We start from the raw sequence: 17,827 nt of genomic DNA on the forward strand, positions 1-17,827 counted from the left end.
TGGTGTGTGGAAGGTGTGCGGAAGAGGGGGTAGTCTTATACGGCGAGTATATAACAAACTCTGTATTTTGAGTGGAAATGTTAGGGGGTCGTCTTATATGCCCAGTCGTCTTATACGCCGGCAAATACGGTATATATATATTTTTTATTTATTTATTTATTTATTTTTTAACATAAAAGATTTTTTTAAAGATGGAGAGGGAAATGGAAGCAGAGAGACGATCATGGTTCACAGAAGCTGAGCTGGGTGCAGAAAGGACCTGCAGGAGGACTCTGGCCTGAGGGAGGCCCCCACAGGAAGGGGGTGGGCGGCCTTGGGCCAGCTCTCCAATGGCCCAGGCCCAGGGAAAACCAACAGGAGGCCGGCCCTGCAGCCCGCTTTCCCCACCATCCCACACCACCCTCTCCTCCTGCCCCAGGAGCTGACCAGACTCCAGCTTTCAACAGGGCTCAGCACAACAGGTTTTTGCCCCAAAATTTGAGTGCTAAAATTTCCCAGCATGGGTCAGAGAACGTATCCTGTTCAACTGTGAATTTTATAGAAGATAAGAGTTGTTCATGTCATAGAATCCGTTCTTCCTCTCTGCCCCAACCCTTGAAGGTGGGCTAGATTGTCCCTGCTCCCCAGAGGCCACTGTCAAGGCCAAAGAAGGGAGGAACCCAAAATCTTGTGAGGTCCCTTCTGCCTCCAGGGGCTTCAGCTGAGCAGTCTCCCTCCATGCCAAGCCCTATGTCGGGTGCTTGACACACATTACTCTCTGGTTCATCCTATCTCTATGAAGGGACCGCTGGTCTCATTTTGTAACCAAGGAAATTTAGGCTCAAATGTTAGGAAACTCGTCCAAGGTCCCAAGTCCCCTGCAACCTACCTAGGCCCCCTGGTCTCCTAACTGAGGGCTGTCCTACCCCTACCAGATGCCCTGGGCAGGGACCTGGGGTCCCCAAAGCAGGAAAAGGCAGCTTCTCAGTCATCCTCACGAGCCCTGCAAGAATCTAATCAGCCTGGTGGGGCACAGGAGTTCCCTGTAGGAGGAACAAGTCTGTGGACCCAGGTGCCTAGCAGGGGCCTGGCAGAACAGGAGCATACGGCCACAGAGCCCGCTTGCTGGCTGGCATATGGAAGGCAAGCCGTTGCCCTGCACCCAGAGGGGACCAGCCTCCGCAGAAGAGGCAAGTTCAGGCCCCACCTGCCCAGCCGCTGGAAAGCACCCTGATCTGCCAAGCCCCACAGCAGTGCTGGTGAGGCCCGCAGGCCCTCGGTGGAGGCAGACGCCCTCCTAGCAGGAGGCCCTTCGAAGCGCCAGTGGGAACTAAAGAAATGAAGGGGCTGCAACCTTGCAGCTTGGGAGACCCCAGGAAGCCAGGACCGCGGGTCCAGCAGGTCCCAGATCTCTGTGTCTCCCTGCTCGCAGCAGACGGACCAACTCAGCTCTGAGGTATCTGAGAAGAGAACAGCTTCTGTGGCCTTCTTTCCAGAGGACACTGCTAACAGATGGTTCCACTGTCACCCGCGACTGGCCTTAAACCGCCCACTGCTCTGCCCTCCCAAGTTGGTAGCTCAGGTGTGTGACCCGATAAATCTCAGCGGTTCTGTGACTTGTCTGTTCTCTTCACAGCCTCAGGCCCTGAGGGGATGCCCAGTGCTGGGGAGGAGGAGGGAGGGAGGGAGGTGGCTGTGGCAAACTTCCAGCTGTGGCCCTGGGGGACCGCCACAGTCACACACCCTCTACTTCCTCCTGCCTCAGGGAGGCTCCAGGACTCCTCCTGGGAGCAGAGTCAAAGGCACACAGGACAGGGAGGCGTCCTGGCTCCAGAACCGCGGGCGCCTCTGCTTCACCCCCCACCTCCCTTAATGCTCCCGCTTAGGATGTTAGTGCTTCTACGGGTGCTGTCAGTATTGCAGGGACAGAGCTACAGCGGCTAAGTGCTAGGCGGAGCTAGGTTACAAGGACAGGAAAAGGCTTTACTTACAACGAAGCTGAACTGTGGAGGAGACAAGGAAAAAGCCAGGAGTTAATAATGTCAGGCCAGGGGAAGTCCTGAAGCCAGCCAGGCTCCTGGCTGTGCCAGCGAGTCTGCTCAGGGCCGCACCGCCACCTCCTCATCTCACCCCAAGTGCAAGCGTCCCCGTGCATCCCTCACCCTAACCGTTCAAGCCACTGGGGGTGTGGGATGGACGGGCAGGGCGGGAAATTCTGCAACTTCCCAGCCCAGCGTCCAGGACCCAGGGGTCACCCTGAGCCGGCCAAGCCTCTAGGTCACAGTACAAAGCCCAAGAGGTTAGGACACTCCCCAAATATCGAGGCAGCCCATGGCCGGAGGGGCTTGAGCTGGCCTTTGACCAATGCCAGGTCACACCTGCCTTGGCCCAGGCCCATGCTGCTCCTAGCAGCCTAGGGGGCATCCTGGAGCCTCCGGCCACGCAGCCCGGCTCTAGCAAAGCTCGGCCTGGGACATGATCTCCCTCACCTTGGGATCCACGCGCAGGGGAGTGTTGCGCTTAATGAAGGATTTCATGACGCTGCTGTGGGAGGCTGAGGTCGGGGTCATGAGCATCTGGTTCCTCTGCACGGTATGCATGAAGGTCCGGAGGGGCCGTACCACCTGCAGAAGGGACCAGGGTCAGGACTCATGGGTGGGGCAGGGGCACCAAAGGGAGGGCAGATGCCCACTCACCTTGCTGGCTGGACAGGGAGGGGAAGGGGTCTTGCTCCTGGGGGGCTGCAGCTCCTCGTCCTCCAGCTGCTGCTCCTCATCCAGCTCACTCACAGCCTGCTTGTAGCTGCGCTTCCTCCTGCAGGGGTGCGGGTGGCAGCAGCATCACAGGCCTGACCCCGGGGGATCCCCTCCAGAGCTCCAGCCACACCCCATAAAAGGTCGCTCCTATGAACAAAACAGGGCCCAGCCCATAGGACTCGAGACAGCAGAGGTCGGGTCTCCCTGACCAGTCAGAGGAAGGGAAGTGACCAGTCCAAGGTCCCATGACCAGGAGGACACAGAAGGATGGGGTCTTGGATCCAGTCGCTCACTCCCGGGCCAGGCTCATCCACAGCACGAAGCTACCTCCTCATTAAGTCTGAGCGCCAGGCCCCACCCTTGCAGAGGAAACGGAGGCCTCTGACCTCATGCCCACCTCCCCGAGCAAGCACTTGAGGTTCATGCCCCTCTGAGCCCCTTGGAATAGCGACCTGCACACACCTTCCCAAAAACAAACCTGACACTCTGGGGCGGCTCCTTGGGGCCATCTGCTTGGTTGGTCTTGACCTCTGTGAAGAGAGCAATTTCAGTGAGGCTGCAGGGACAGCATGGAGAGGTCAGGGGAAGGTGTCCACCGGCAGCAGCCACAGCCGGGGCAAAGCTCTCTTCCTGGGAGACCCCAGGATGGCCAGTGGCAGGGGCATCAGCCTTAGCACCGACTGGCTGTGACAGAGTCCAGCATGCTATCCCCAGCCCATAAACCCCTTACCCTCATGCCTGGCCTCTGTGATGGGAACAGCAGGACAGTCCCGGGGTGGCCCCAAACACCTCTAACAGAGAGCTGGGGGTGCCCGTCAGGAGCAGAAGCCGCAAGCTCTGACAGACCCCTTAATGGGCTTTAAAAACCCACTCCTCCCGGCCCTTTCAACTGGAGCCAGAGTGACAGGAGGGCAGGGCTCCTCGGCAGAGTCCACAGGGGGGTGTGGGGTCAGTACATTTTGTTTCACTGCCAGGAGAAAGCACCAATCTCTCCCCTGACACTCTTTGACACTCTTTATTCCAAAAAAGTCCTTGCAGCTCCCCTGGGAGCTATGAGGCTGGTATGGCCGCTGTCCCTGATCCAGGGTCGCTGGGGAAGCCATGTTCAATACCTCACAGCTACAGTGTTCTTCCCACCAGAGAGATATGAGCCGGACCCCAGGGCACCTCTGGCAGCCTGGGGATGCCAGATCCCAGAGACCACAGCTCTCCTGTTCTCTGTAGTCAGGACACCCACAAAGGTGAGAAGCCAGAGGCAGACAAAATAAGAGGCCAGGTGTTCAGACCCCAGTGTATAATTCCTCCTGCTGCCTCCTGGAATGGGGCTCAAGGCCTTTACCTGGCACATTCACATTAATGCCCCAATTCAGGCCTTTCCTCTGCCCTCCCCCTGCTCCCTACCCCAAACCAGCCATGGCCACTCCCACCGCACTGGGCAGCAGCTCCAGCCAAACAAAAGGTGGGAGATGGAACGCAGAAGACATCTGCGCACCCCTGGGTCTCACTTACCTTCAGACTATCAGTCCAGAGAATGGGGCTTCCCTCTGCCCCAACGAAAGTCAGGCCGAGGCCCCAAGGCCCACATGGCCCTGGGGATCTGCATGCAGCAGGCCAGGAAGACTCACCCTGCTGCCCTTCAGAGGGCGTTTCCTGGCCACGAGCCTCAGGGTGCGGGCCGGGCGTGCTAACGGCGATCTTGGTGGCACTGTGGGGCCACAAGGTACTCGTGTCGTTCTTGGGGACCTGGGGGGAAGAACCAAGGTCTTAGGGGTCTGCATCTGGGACTCACAGGGGCGAGCACAAGCCCCGAAGCCCTCAAGCCCTTCCCTCCCTGGCCGCCCACCTTACCTCCGGCTCAGCTGCCTCCACAAGCTCAGCCTCCTCGCTGGGCTCCTTCTGCTTCGGGCTGAAAGCAGAGCAGGAGACACTGTGGGCCCCGCCCAGTCCAAATCAGCCCCACAAAAGCCCCTCCCCCAACTCCTGGGGTAGAGCCCCACGAGGGCTCCACGTCAGATGCCCCGGCCTGGGGTACCAACCCACAGCACAGGCAGGACAGAGGGACAGCAGCCAGAACCAGTGGCTCCCTGCAGCGTCTGCTGCCTGGGCTGTCAGCTTCTGAATCTGGCTTCATTTCACCCCAGTCGGGGCCTTGGTTTGGGATTTGAGCTCTTTCCCAGCTCTGCCTCAACCCTTGGGCCTGGGTGAGCCATGTCTCTTTTCAGCAGCTCTGTCTCCCCATCCCAAGCACCTATCCTCTGCTCCAAAACGAAGGTGTGGGCTTTTAGTAATGGCAGGATATGGCCTCTAGGACAAGGAGTGCTGGCCCAAAACAGCGTTGGGTGTAATTCTGAAGTGGGGGGCACCCTCAGCCCTCATTCCACACACCCCAATTTGAATATGGCTCCTCACAGCTGCACTAGCTCATCCACAGGCCTTTGGATCTGATCACCTATGGAGCCCACATCACAGGATAAGGCTTAGAGGGGTCAAGGCCAGGACAGGGCTGACAAGTGATGACCTAACACCCGTTTCGATCGCTACCTGGTTAGACTGGGACAGGGCACAGGGCTGCAGCAGTGGGCAGCCCACAGGCAGTTCCCAGGAGGAAGAAAATCTCGGGCATAGGAAATGCCTTCGTCCTGGGGCAACCCTGCACAACCTGGCCCCAATGTGCCCTGCCCACCCCTGGGAAGGTCCCCAAGTCCTGGAATTGAACTTACCTGACTTTCTGGGGCACCTCAATATTCAGGAGCCTCTCCAGGTAACTGTGACCTGAGGGGAAAACAAAGGAACAAAAGATGACCTTGGAAACCAGCCAGGAACCACTCTAAGAGGTCCAGGGGACCAGGCTCTGGTGGAGGCTTGGCCACTCCTAGTCCGCAGCAAGACCCTCTCCGCCTCAGAGACCCACCCCTTCACCAGACAGATCCTCTCCTGCTCAGAGACCCCTCTCTTGACAGATGGATCCTCTCCATCCTCATGAGACAGAAATGTCCAGTTTTACTTACGAATGTCCATGATGGAGTACAAAGTAGTCACTTTATAAATGTTAAACTGAAGTACATGTCTTTCTGAGATTCTGTGCGATAAAACAGGAAGTATGAAGAATGCCTAAGTCTCTGCAAAGAGCACTCATGTGTGAGTTCCCAGCTAAACAAACCACTCTTGTCCTGAAACACTGTTTTTAACTGAAGGGACAAATGACGAGCTGTGGTTATTCAAGGTTGGGTATTTGGCAGACGTTTTCTTAAAAATGAACAACGTGAGCCTGTCACTTAAAGCAACTAACAGTGTTTGTTGCCAATAATAAAAAAATTAAGCCAAAAGAAAGATAAATAAAGTCAAAAATAGAATTTTGGAAAACAGGTATCCACCACGAGCTTCATAGTTTCCTAATACCTAAAGATTTTTCGATGAGACCAGAACTGTCTCCCTCCTTACCCTCTACCTTCCACCTCAAGGTGGAGAGCCCTCGGCTTGGAGTCTTGGAGTCGGACAGGCTTAGGTCGAATGCAAATAAATCAGAGGGCTGAGGGGGAGGAGCAATCAGAGCGGCGGCGTAAGTGTTGCAGACCAGGATCTCAGACCCAAAAGCACAAAAGGGCCTCTAGAGTCTCTCCTCCCTCTGGAGCGCCAGGCTTGCCCACCCCGTGCGGCCTCTTCCCAGGGTCAGAGTCAGGCCTGAGGAAATCTCCAAGGCAGGTCAGAACCGTCCTGGCCCTTCTGAGAATCCCAAAATGGACAGTGTGCCAGACCGCGCGTGCCCCAGATTTTATGTCCCTGAGCCCCATGGCCCAGAGCAAGCCCTGCCCCAGGCGGGAAAGAAACCTGCCTGACTGGGCCCGCCCCGGGGCTCTCCACCAGGCCTCCTCAGCAAGCGGCTGCCAGCTCAGAAACGACGAAACACGTGGGGCTCAAGCCCCAGCTGCCCAGTTTACAGACTCGGGTGACCTCCTTAAGCCTCAGTTCCTTCCTCTGTCTAACAGGCTAACAGTGCTGCTGCAAGGACCAAATGAGATAAACTTGACTTTTACCAATCTTAATGTACCAGGCAGATGTCAACTACAATTTTAATACACATTAATGTAAAACCTGGCCTGTCCTCTCCATCAATACCACTGCCTCTCCGTCCTCTGGCTGGACCTCTATAGCAGCCTGTTCCCTGGTCTCCCTGCTTCCTTCTCTCCTGGCCATTTTTCACAGTGCCAGGAACCTCCCCACAACAATCAAGGGACCACATCCTCCACACTAGCAGGATAAGCCCACGCCCCTTGTGTGACCCATGAGCCCCAGATACCCCATCACTTGCCACTTCATGCCTCAGGGTCTTTGTACAAGCTGTTCCCTCTGCTGGAGATACCTTTCCCCACATCTCTCCACCAGGGAGGACCTCACCTCCTCCTTGCGGCCATCACTGACTCTTAGAGTTACCTGTCCTCCTCTGTGGCTCATAACATCTGGTCCCATTGGGACAATGGTCCCCTGAGCTGGGATCCAATGATGATAAAAACAGCTCACGTTACGGAGCCCTTCCTACATGGCAAACACTGTTCTAAGTACTCTCCATGGGTTAGCCAAAGAAAACCTCACAACAACCCTTTAAGGTGATGCTGTTACTACCCCAGCTGACAGATGAGGAACTGAGGCCCGGGAAGAAGTTCCCATAACCTGCCCAAGGTCACGGGGCAGGTAAATGGCTGAGTGGGCACCCAAAACCAGTTCTCTGTCCCCCCTCGAATGAGCTGGCTGGGATGACCATTCGCATCTCTTCACCTCAGTATCTCCAGACCAAAGTTTCGCTAACAGGCGCAGCCCACAAACACGGTGAATCTAAGACAGCCTGTGCAGGAGGAAAGGAGAACCCACCAAAGGCCCAGGTTCGAGTGTCAGCATGGCATTAACCACAGGGACACTGTGGTCAACCTCCCTGGACCTCAGTTTCCTCATTTGTAAAACAAGAGGGATGGCCGAGATCTCTCTGCACTGATCAATATAGTAGACACTAGCCAAGTGTGGCTATTTAAATCTACATTTAAGCAAAGTGTAACAAAAGTAAAAATTCAGTTCCTCAGTCACACTAGCCACACTTTGAGAGTTCGATAGCCCCATGTGACCAGCTAGTGGCTACCATATAGAACAGCAGACATGGAATATTTACATCATGACAAAAAGTGCTATAGACAGCTCTTTGCTAGATTAGATGGCCCACCACAGCCCACCCACTGCTGAACCCCCAGACTCACAAATGATGCGGGCGGAGGGGGGCGGCTCTTTGGTGGCCTTCTTGGCAATCCTTCTGCTTGACCTGCGGACGGTGCTCTCCGGTTTGGTCACCAGGGAATACTTCTGGGCCAGAGAAACCTGGGGACCTGGGGAGGTTGGGCGGATCAGGCTGCGCCGCACTGACTGTGGGTCCCCATGGGAGCCCCTAGGCGTTGAGAAGTTATCCGGCAGGATGGGAGCCAGCACCCGCTCCCGCCAGGGGGAGGCTGGAGAGCCAGGTGAGTCCTGCGGGCCTGGGGAGGTCTGCGCAATCCGGAGCTTGGAGGCGGACCGGCCTGCTCCGACCCCTCGGCCCTTGGGGTCCTGGGGTGTAGCCATCAGGGAGCTCACGGTGACAGACTCCAGTCTCCCGGCCTCTGACTTCTTGGGTGTTGATTCCTTGTCCGATACCAAGGTGGTCTGGGAGGCCGGGGCTCTGGCTGGAGCGGGAGCTGGGGACGGAGCCCGGGCAGACTTGAGCTGGCTGAGGTGCTGCTCGGCACTGCGGCGCTCGCCAACGCCTATCTCTACCGTGGGCACCAGTTGGCACTGGGTGTCGCTATTTTTGGGCTTTCTGGTCAGTGTGGTGGGAGACTCCGGGGTGGGCAAAGCAGCACCCATGTTGGCTGCTGCAGCTGCGGCTGCAGCTCGGGTCACCCGCCGCGGGACAGAGCCCTTCTCCCCTGTCGCTGTGGCCAGCTGCTCCGCCTTGTCCTTGCTGCGCAGATGCCGGGAGCTCAGCTGGCTGCTCCGAGTCTTTCTGCGGGACAACCTGCCAAAGGCAGCAGAGCAGAAGCTGAGATGGCCCCGCAGAGAAGGCAGGCACCCCAAAATTCAAGTGGAGGCAACAGTCTCCCCAGGAGCCATCAGCTTAGGTGGAGTATAAAGCAGAGCTTGGAAGCAGAAGACCAGAGTTCCAGTCCAGGCTCTGCCACCCCAGCCATGAGATCCCAGGCTGCCTCTCTCTGAACCTCAGTCTACCTATCTATAAACTGGGGATAATGCCAGTCCTCACAGAACTGCTGGAAAGATTAAATTCATAGAAACCTCACTAACTGAGGTCACACTGTGCCAAGCACCCCACTAGAGGCTTTACTCATGTTCTTTAATCCACAAGGCCCTGAGAGCAGGGACCATTCTCATTTTAGACGTGAGAAAACCAAGGCTCAGAGAGGTGGAAAATTAACAAAAGGACATACAGCCACTAAAGGGCAAAGCCAGGATATGCGCCCAGGACCTCCTGACCCCGATGGCCCACGGTCATTTCCATGGGCATCATAACAAGCAGAGCACAGGGGGATGAGCAACAGATCCCCGATCCACAACTCTGGTCGCTCTCGCCCAAGCAGAAGGTTGGATTTTCTTTCTTCTCCCACCTTTGAAACCCTTCCTATCCTCTAAGGCCCAGGTCCAACACCACCGCCCTCTCCTGTCCCCTCAACACACAGACACGCTCTGGACTCTACGGTCTTGGGTCATGCTTCGTTTCCCCAGTGACACTTTGCCCCTCTGCATGGCCCACGTGGTGCCCACTGCCACTCCTGCAGGCCTCTGCTTCCAATTAACACCTGGGAATCAAACTCTTCCGGTGAGCACCAAGCCTCCAGAGCCAGCCTGCCCAGTTGCCCCCCACCGCTGCCCCCCACACCAGCGGCAGCCCCTAGTCCCTCCTACCTTTTCCGGATTGGGTCTCTGTTTTCATCCTGAGCATAAGAAATCCGTCTCTTCTTCTGCCGGTTCTTCTGAGAAGGCGTTTTGGGCATCAGCTCAGGCTCTTTGCTGAACTCTCTGTTTGGTACAAGGAGGGTGATGTTTGTGGCTGCCTGGGAACCACTGGCCTCCTCCCCCAGCCAACCCAGCTCCCGCCCGTTTCCTGACAGTGACAGGTCAAGTTGGTGCGGCCAGCACCAAGAGAGCTCTCCAGGGCCATGTGCAAGTCAGTCCTGCCAGGCACTCGGGGCTTCCTCCCAGAGAAATGGCAGGGGAACCAGGTTGCTAGGCAACCATGTGTAGCCCCATCCTCTGAGGCCCAGCCCAAAACTTCTCCTTCCTCCTCCCATTATACTACGTTGGGCCCCTGGCACACTGGGCACTCAGAAGAGACGCCTGGCAGCCTGTCTGTCTTGCCTGTCAGGTGGGGAAGTAGACTGCTGTGTCCCCAAAGGCCAGAGCAGCCGGGCGGTCCCCGGCGTCTCCTGCTCTCACCTGGTGAACATGCGATCGGCCTCTTTCTCAATCTCCTCGAGCCACACGAAGTCCTTATTGTCCACATTGCAGATAAACTCCTTGAGCTTCTGGTCACACAGCTCCAGCAGGTGAATAGGCCCTGGGGCTGTTGTCCCCATGGTGGCTCTGTCTAGTGAAAGCAGGGACAAGAGGGACAAGGCTTCAGGGCTAGGGACTGGAACCTTCTCCAGGGGAAGAGCCTGCCAGGCCACAGCACCCATCCCGTGATCACCACAAAACACCCAGGGCCTGAATCAGGGCCATCCCTGTTCATAGCCACTCCCCAGAGATGCAGAGTTCCAAATGTCAATCCATGAGCCTCATTTTTGCAAAAAGAAGGGTCCACCCTTCTACTCACACGCTTCAAATGCCTTCCCTGTACCCACCCACAGCACGCTGTCCCCGTAAGTTCACACTTCCCACCCAATTCTGGCATCAACAGTCCTTACAAATGGCCTTTTCTGGGGCTTAAAATGACAAGGCATGGCCAACTGCCTTCCAGGATCAGGGGGAAACTGTGGCCACTACAGGACCCCTCTTGCCCTGCCCAAACACAGCCCTGCTCTTCTTCTCCTGAGGGTGAGCGAGGACTTACACACAGCTACCCTGAGCTACACACAGCTGACCCCGGGCCTCAGGCCACAGAACATCGAATTCTAACTGCCTCTTCAAGAGGCCAGTGAACAGAAGGGGTTCTGCGTTCCAAAGGAGTCAGTACGAAAGTAGAGGAGACATGCTCCTCTCCAAGGGGACCCCACAACCCTCTCCCTTGAGCTGAAATGCCCTAGAAACGATGAGTGAATGTGAGGGGAGCGGATAAGCAATGTCTCAGTTTTAAGAAAACTCGTCTAGAAATACTGGGTAAATACAAAACCAGTTTTCTCTTCATTTCTTAAAAAACTAGCAGCTCAGGTATCCTCCCTTAAGACTCGGTTATAATATCATCTCCAAAGCCTCAGGCAAGGAAGAAGCGTTCCATTACAGCCATAGCAGGGGCTCAGTTAATATTCCAACTGGGTGAATGAATGAAAGAACAAGTGAATGGGTGAAGGTCATAATCCATAACAGACTGCACGTCTCATGCCATGGCAGTGACCTGCCACCCCAATCTTCTAAACCAAGAACCACACAAAGTTCAGCCTCCCACCAATGATGGGAGCTCCTGGAAAGAAAGGCTACGTCGCCCCTGAACACGCGATAGAGCTTAATAGCAGGTCATGACGCAGCCTCATGAGGCTTCCTGGGATCTGACTTCCAGGGCTCACAGCTTTTGTTCCTTGAACAAGCTCTGCCCTGTCTGAAACTTTGTCTCCTGTTTCGCACAGCTCACTCCTTATCACTTGGATCTCAGGAAGTCAGGGAGGGCCTGACCACCAACCATGACCCATCCATCAGTTCTAATTCTCTGTATGGCACTTGGGTGATTGCATATCTGTTTGCTTACTGCCTGCTTCTGCCCACTAAAGATTTGCTCCGAGGCAAGCCTTTGCCTGTCTTGCTTCTAGCTGCAAACCCAGAGCCCAGCACAGTACCTGGCATGAAAGAAATACTTGTTGAATGAATTAATCCACCTATTAACTCTACACTAGAAATAAGCATCCTACAGATACTACACACACACACACACACACACACACACACACACACACACACACAGGGATACTAATAAGTTCATGCTACACAAGTTAGGGCATGCCATACATATTCTGCTCCTAGATGCCAAGAGTAATCGGGGCATGACTAAGGGGCAGGATTGCAGGGGCTTTGGACAGAGACAGCTCTGCAGCCAGCCAGCAGCTCATGGGCATGCCTCTGGCTCCCTCCAGCTCCTCTGCCCCAGACCTCAGCCCTGGCAAAGTGCAGGACCCCAGTTCGAGGCCAGGAAAGAGAAAATTGGTTCAGGAAGCCAAAACCAAAACAAAGGTTCGCAGTCGAGCTACAGAAAGAAATTTCTTTTTTTTCTTTTTTTTATTTAGTATTTCTTCAAAATGGCAAAGTGAGTGAGAGCTTCTTTCACAAAGTGCAAAAGAAGTATTTGGGCTTCTTCCACAAGGCAGTTTGTTTTTAGCAGACCTCAGCTTTAAAACGGGTCACCATAAGTTAGGACAAAGGTGACCCTGAGAAAACAGCAATCAGTGTACCAAGACTGAAGCTTCTTGGAGGAGCAGCAAAAATCTCTTGGGCCCATATAAGAACCTGTGCAAACCCAGAGCACCCAACATCCCGCCGAGAGGGGAGCTCATTTGTCTCTTCCAATACTTCCCTCACAGTGCACATCAGACGACAGGCCCCACTGCCATTTTTGGCAACACCTGTTCTCTTAAGGGTGCAGGAAGTTGGACACCTAACCCTCTACCAGACCTCAGTGAAGAACGGTCATAATAGCCGCTCCCATTTACAGAGTCCTACTCCATGCCCAGGTCGGGCATCATCCCATTTCATTCTCACCACAAACTCAAAGATACCCACGTGCAGATGAGGAAACGGAGGCAAAGAGAAGTTAACTCAAAGTCACCCTGGGGCCTAGGTTTAAACTGTGCTCTTAACCACAAGCTATGCTGCCTACACGATTTCAGCCTCTGCAAGGCAGGTGCCAAGTTTTGGCTCTGGGCACCCCCAGAGAAGGCCAGAGTGGCTGAATAGAACTGAACCGCTGTCAGAGAATTGCTTGAGGAGTGACAGGACAAGGAGGGACGCAAATGGTCAGTTTAAAACGCTGCTCAGCTGGCGGGGGAGGTGTTGAGCGAGGGTTAACCGCACAGAAATGCCATCTGGCATAATTCTATCACACAACACGGTCCGTGTGCGCTTTCTGCGAGTCCAGGTCCACAAAAGGCCTCCTAGGCACAAAGGTGCTAGGCACCGGGAAGGGACGGGATTCTTCTCTCGGGACCTGGTGACCTAAGTGGAAGGTCATTTTAGGCTCCAGGGCCAAGGCTGGTGACCTCGCCTCGTGGAAGAGGTGACCTGTCAATTCCCAGGCCGGAGGGAGGGGGGGCGGGGAGAAGCGTCGCGCCCATGGTCCGGGGCTGTCGGGAGCTGTAACAAGTCACCAACCATCCCCCCACCCCCGCCGGCCGCCCGAGCGCACTCACTCGACCGCACCGCGTCTCCTAAGTGCTGCTCTGATCCAAGTCCGGCGGCCTCCCAGCAGACCCCCCCGCCCACCCAGATCCTCAGCTCCCGAACTCCGAGACTCACGGCTCCTGGGGAGCAATGGGGCCTTGCAGCGCGGGTGAAACCTACGATTTTCAAAACTGAAGGCTTGACCAATCCCCGGCAAGTTTGTCTGGGCGGCTGCAAAACTCTAAACCAATCAGGTAAAAGAAATCTCTAATCAGGCCACTTATTGGTTACTTGAATTGGCAGTCTGCGGGAATAAGAGGCGGGGAAAGGAAGCGTTGAAACTTTAACCTGCTCAGCTTCCGGGAGCCGCAGCCAGCGGCCTGGACAGGATGTCGCGGGTGGTTGGGGGGGGTGCGCGCGCGCGTACGCGCAGGCGCAGGTCCTCGCACGCCGGAACTACAAGCCCCAGCGTGCATTAAGAAGGCCCCGCGGGGCGTGGGAGGTGCGTCCTTGGGGTGGAAATTGTAGACTCCGAAAGCACAGTCTTCCAGGGAGTCTTCATCTTTGCTGTTACTCCATCCCCCTTTGTCCTCCTTACGGATGACATCCTTCCGACGTCTGCCACTTTTGGAAAGTAAAAAGAAAACACTTTGTAAGTCGCGCCGGAGTTTGTATTTTAGTAGAACCCTACCTCATCTCTTGGGCGGCCCCAGCCAGGATCCCGGCTATACTGACCCCGAGTGTTTCTTTGGAGCGGCGATTTTGCGCCCCATCCGTACCCCATATTTGGTAATGTATGAATACGTTTTGTTGGGGGGTGGGGTGCTGTTGGCGTCTTGTGGGTAGAGGCCAGCCGTGCTGCGGAAAATCCTGCAATGCACAGAACACTTAACCACAGCAAAGAATTATCAGGCCCAGAATGCCAGTATCACTTTTGTTGAGAAACCCTGCTTCAGGCAGTCACTTTATTCTGTGAGTCAAGGTTGCCATCACGTGTAAAAAGCAGTTAAATCTTGAAGAGGTATCTGCACACCCATGCCCATTGCAGCACTATTCATAATACACAAAAGGTGGAAGCAACCTAAATGCCCCTCAGTAGATGAATAAATAAAAAGTCCTTTGCCCATTTTTTGTGTCATGTTATTTGGTTAGTTTTTGTTTTGGGGTTGTAGGAGTTTTTTGGTTTTTTGTTTTTTAATCTATTTTGGATTTTAACCCCTTAGCAGATATATGGTTTGCAAATATTTTCTCCTATTCTGTAGATTGTCTTTTAATTCTGTTGATTCTTTCCTTTCCTGTGCAGATGTTTTAAAGTTGGATAGCCCCATTTGTCTATTTTTTATCTTGTTATCTGGTGTCATATTCAAGAAACCATTGCTAAGACCTTTGTCAAGGAGCTTTTCCCTTTTAGTTTCAGGTCTTATATTTAAGCCTTTAATCTATTTTGAATTAATTTTTGTGAGTGGTGTAAGACAGAAGTCCAGTTTCATTCTTTTGCATGTGGATATCGAGTTTCCCCAACACCACCTACTGAACAGACTATCTGTTCCCCACTGCGTATTCTTGGTGCCCTCATCAAAGATTAGTTGATTGTATATTTCTGGGCTCTCTCTCTGTTCCATTGGTTTGTGTGCCTGTTTTATTGCCAATACCATATTTCTTTATTAGTAGGGCCTTGAAATCTATTTTGAAATCAGAACATGTGATGCCTCCAGCTTTGTTGTTTTTGCACAAGTTTGCTTTGGCTATTTGGGGTCTTTTGAAGTTCCAGATGAATTTTAGCATTGTTTTCTATTTCTGTAGAGAATGCCATTGGGATTTTGGTAGGGATTGCATTAAATCTGTAGATCACTTTGGGTAATGTAGACATTTTAACAATATTAAGTTTTCCAATCCATGAGCACAGGATGTCTTTCCATTTATTGGGTTGTCGGAAAAGTCATGATGCATGTTTGCAACAAATGGCACTAGTTCATTTTTGGAAGTATTAGAGTCATTCACATCTATGTTCTTGTATGTCATTTGACAGCTGACAGTTCTAGTTTCATTCTAAAAAAAAATTGAGCGATTTGGTTGAGTTTTGGAGATTTTACAATAAGTTGAAGATGGGAGACCAAACTGTGCATTTTTGCCATATTTTACTGTTTTACTTCCATAAAGGGAAGAATGCACGTCAAGCTTGTGAAAAGTTGAATAAAGTTTATGGTGACAATGCTCTACAAGAACGTCAGTGCCAACGATGGTTCACGAAATTCCGTGCTGGTTATTTGGATCTCAATGATGCTCCTCAGTCAGGGAGGCCTGCCAAGGTTGATGACAACAAAATAAAGGCACTGATCGAGTCCATTCCATGTTAAACGATGGGAGAGATTGCAGAAATGTTGAACATCCATCGTTCAAGCATTGACGACCACCTGAAGAAGCTGGGATACATAAGCAAGCTCGATATTTGGGTTCCGCATGAACTCAAAGTTCATTTGACAGCATGTATAAACATCTGCAATATGCTCGTTAAACGTGAGGAAAACGATCCTTTTTTGAAGCGACTAATAACTGGTGATGAGAAGTGGATTGTTTACAACAATGTGGTGCGCAAACAGTCTTGGTCCCGACGTGATGATTCACCTCAAACAACATCAAAAGCAGACATTCATCAGAGGAAGGTTATGCTCTCAGTGTGGTGGGATTTTAAAGGTGTTGTGTTTTTTGAGCTCCTAGCAAGGAACCAAACAATCAATTCGAATGTTTACTGTCGGCAATTGGACAGTTTGAATGAATCCATCATCCAGAAACGTCCAGAGCTTGTTAATTGTAAAGGAGTTGTGTTCCATCTCTACAACACGAGACCACACACAAGTTTGATCACCCATCAGAAATGATTGGAGCTTGGATGGGATGTGTTGCCACACCCACCATACTCACCTGACCTTGCGCCGTCAGACTTCCACTTGTTTCGCTCTCTTCAGAACTCCTTGCGTGGTATAACATTCAATTGAAATGAGGCTGTAAATCAGCACCTTGTTCAGTTTTTCGCAAATAAATACGGGTCCTTCTATGAACGAGGTATTATGATGCTCACTGAAAGATGGCAAAAGGTTATTGAACAAAACAAGCAGTATATCTTTGATTGATCTTTGTTCTTTATATAAATAAATGACCTTTGAAAAACACAGACAAAATACTACGTCATGATTTTTCCGACAACCCAATAGTTCTAACAGTTTTCTTTTTAATCTCTAGGGTTTCCTACATATATTGTCATGTCATCTACAGAGATAAAATTACTCCTTTCTGATTTGGATGGGAGGGTTTTTTGTTGTTGCTTTTCATTTGTTGGTTTGCTTTTGTCTAATTGCTCAGGATAGGACTTCCAATACTATGTTGAAAAGGAGTGGCAAGAATGGGCATCCATGCCTTGTACTGAATCCTGGAGGGAAAGTTTTCAGTTTTTTCCCATTGATTATGATGTCAGCTATGGGATTTTCACATACGGTCTTTATTTTTTCTTTCATTTGAATATATCATACCGTTCTCCCCTAGCTTGCAAGGTTTCTGCTGAGAAATCTGATAGTTTTATGGGTGTTCCCTTGTATGTGATGTCACTTTTCTCTTGCTGCTCTCAAAATTCTCTTTTGTCCTTGACTTTTTACAATGATTATAATGTATCATTTTTTTTTTTAGTTAAAGGAAAAAAGTTATTTATAATTCTATAAAAACCAGAGCTATAGAATATAAAATGTCATAAAGTCAGGTGGAGTGCATAAGGCATTTTCATGTCTTTTCCTTAGGAGAAGGGAATTATACGGAAACTTCTCATTTCCCCCTGCATTCCTCCATGTCCAAAGTTGAAGGCAGGTTATACCCATCCCATCGTCTGAGCAGAAAAACCACATGTGACACCTTTCTTCCAGTCTAGCAGCCCAGAAAACCAAATCTCAAGAGCTATACAGGACTCCACAAAAAAGAATGAAGTAATTGGTAATATAGCAGCCTCTCATCCTACAGAGGTGAATAGGGTTCCATCACTCAAAACTTTTACCAACCTTTCACTAAACCCAAGCATGCATTCATAGGGCTAGCATCTACATAGTGTAATCCTTAGAAGAACAAAAAAAAAAAAAAAACATTTTAAAACACCAAATGTCCAAAGACTTCTGAGAAAGAACAACAGTTTCTTTTTCTAGGAGAAGAATCCCTCTTCTCATTCAAAAATGTGTATTTACACATGTAGAAATATGTATTTATACAGAGATTGTGATGGTTTATTCACATATGAAATTAGTCTTGCAATATTTTGTCTTTATGCTTCTTTATCACATCAAAGGTTTTACTGCTAAATTGGACCTTTGTTCTTATCCAGTTAATCTGCCACAGGATGAGCCAGGATTTAGATACATGTGTAATTTTTCAGCATCTCTTTCATTTCAAATTTCAACACATATTTGGAATTTGCTACTGCAGTCTCAACTGTGCTTATCATTATAGTGGCTGAAACTGGAAGACAAGAAAATCCCCTAATGTCATCCATGCTAGCTATT

At 51.8% G+C, this 17,827-nt stretch overlaps 1 protein-coding gene across 1 annotated transcript in view; it reads right to left on the reverse strand.

Annotated features, from left to right (window-relative positions):
- Positions 1 to 14,375, reverse strand: part of INCENP (inner centromere protein) — a 33,185-nt gene extending 18,810 nt beyond the window's left edge. Inside the window, exons 1-11 of the mRNA XM_019655953.1 lie at positions 13,981 to 14,375; positions 10,203 to 10,353; positions 9,672 to 9,785; positions 7,979 to 8,769; positions 5,456 to 5,507; positions 4,584 to 4,641; positions 4,361 to 4,478; positions 3,214 to 3,265; positions 2,676 to 2,793; positions 2,469 to 2,603; positions 1,971 to 1,982 (exon numbers count right to left, since the gene is read on the reverse strand). Coding sequence (XP_019511498.1) covers positions 1,971 to 1,982; positions 2,469 to 2,603; positions 2,676 to 2,793; positions 3,214 to 3,265; positions 4,361 to 4,478; positions 4,584 to 4,641; positions 5,456 to 5,507; positions 7,979 to 8,769; positions 9,672 to 9,785; positions 10,203 to 10,342 — 1,590 coding nt within the window. The 5' untranslated portion in view covers positions 10,343 to 10,353; positions 13,981 to 14,375. The remainder of the gene's footprint in view (positions 1 to 1,970; positions 1,983 to 2,468; positions 2,604 to 2,675; positions 2,794 to 3,213; positions 3,266 to 4,360; positions 4,479 to 4,583; positions 4,642 to 5,455; positions 5,508 to 7,978; positions 8,770 to 9,671; positions 9,786 to 10,202; positions 10,354 to 13,980) is intronic.
- Between the last annotated feature and the right edge of the window lie 3,452 nt (positions 14,376 to 17,827).

Source organism: Hipposideros armiger, unplaced genomic scaffold (genome assembly GCF_001890085.2).
Source record: "Hipposideros armiger isolate ML-2016 unplaced genomic scaffold, ASM189008v1 scaffold_253, whole genome shotgun sequence".
Lineage (NCBI taxonomy): Eukaryota > Metazoa > Chordata > Mammalia > Chiroptera > Hipposideridae > Hipposideros > Hipposideros armiger.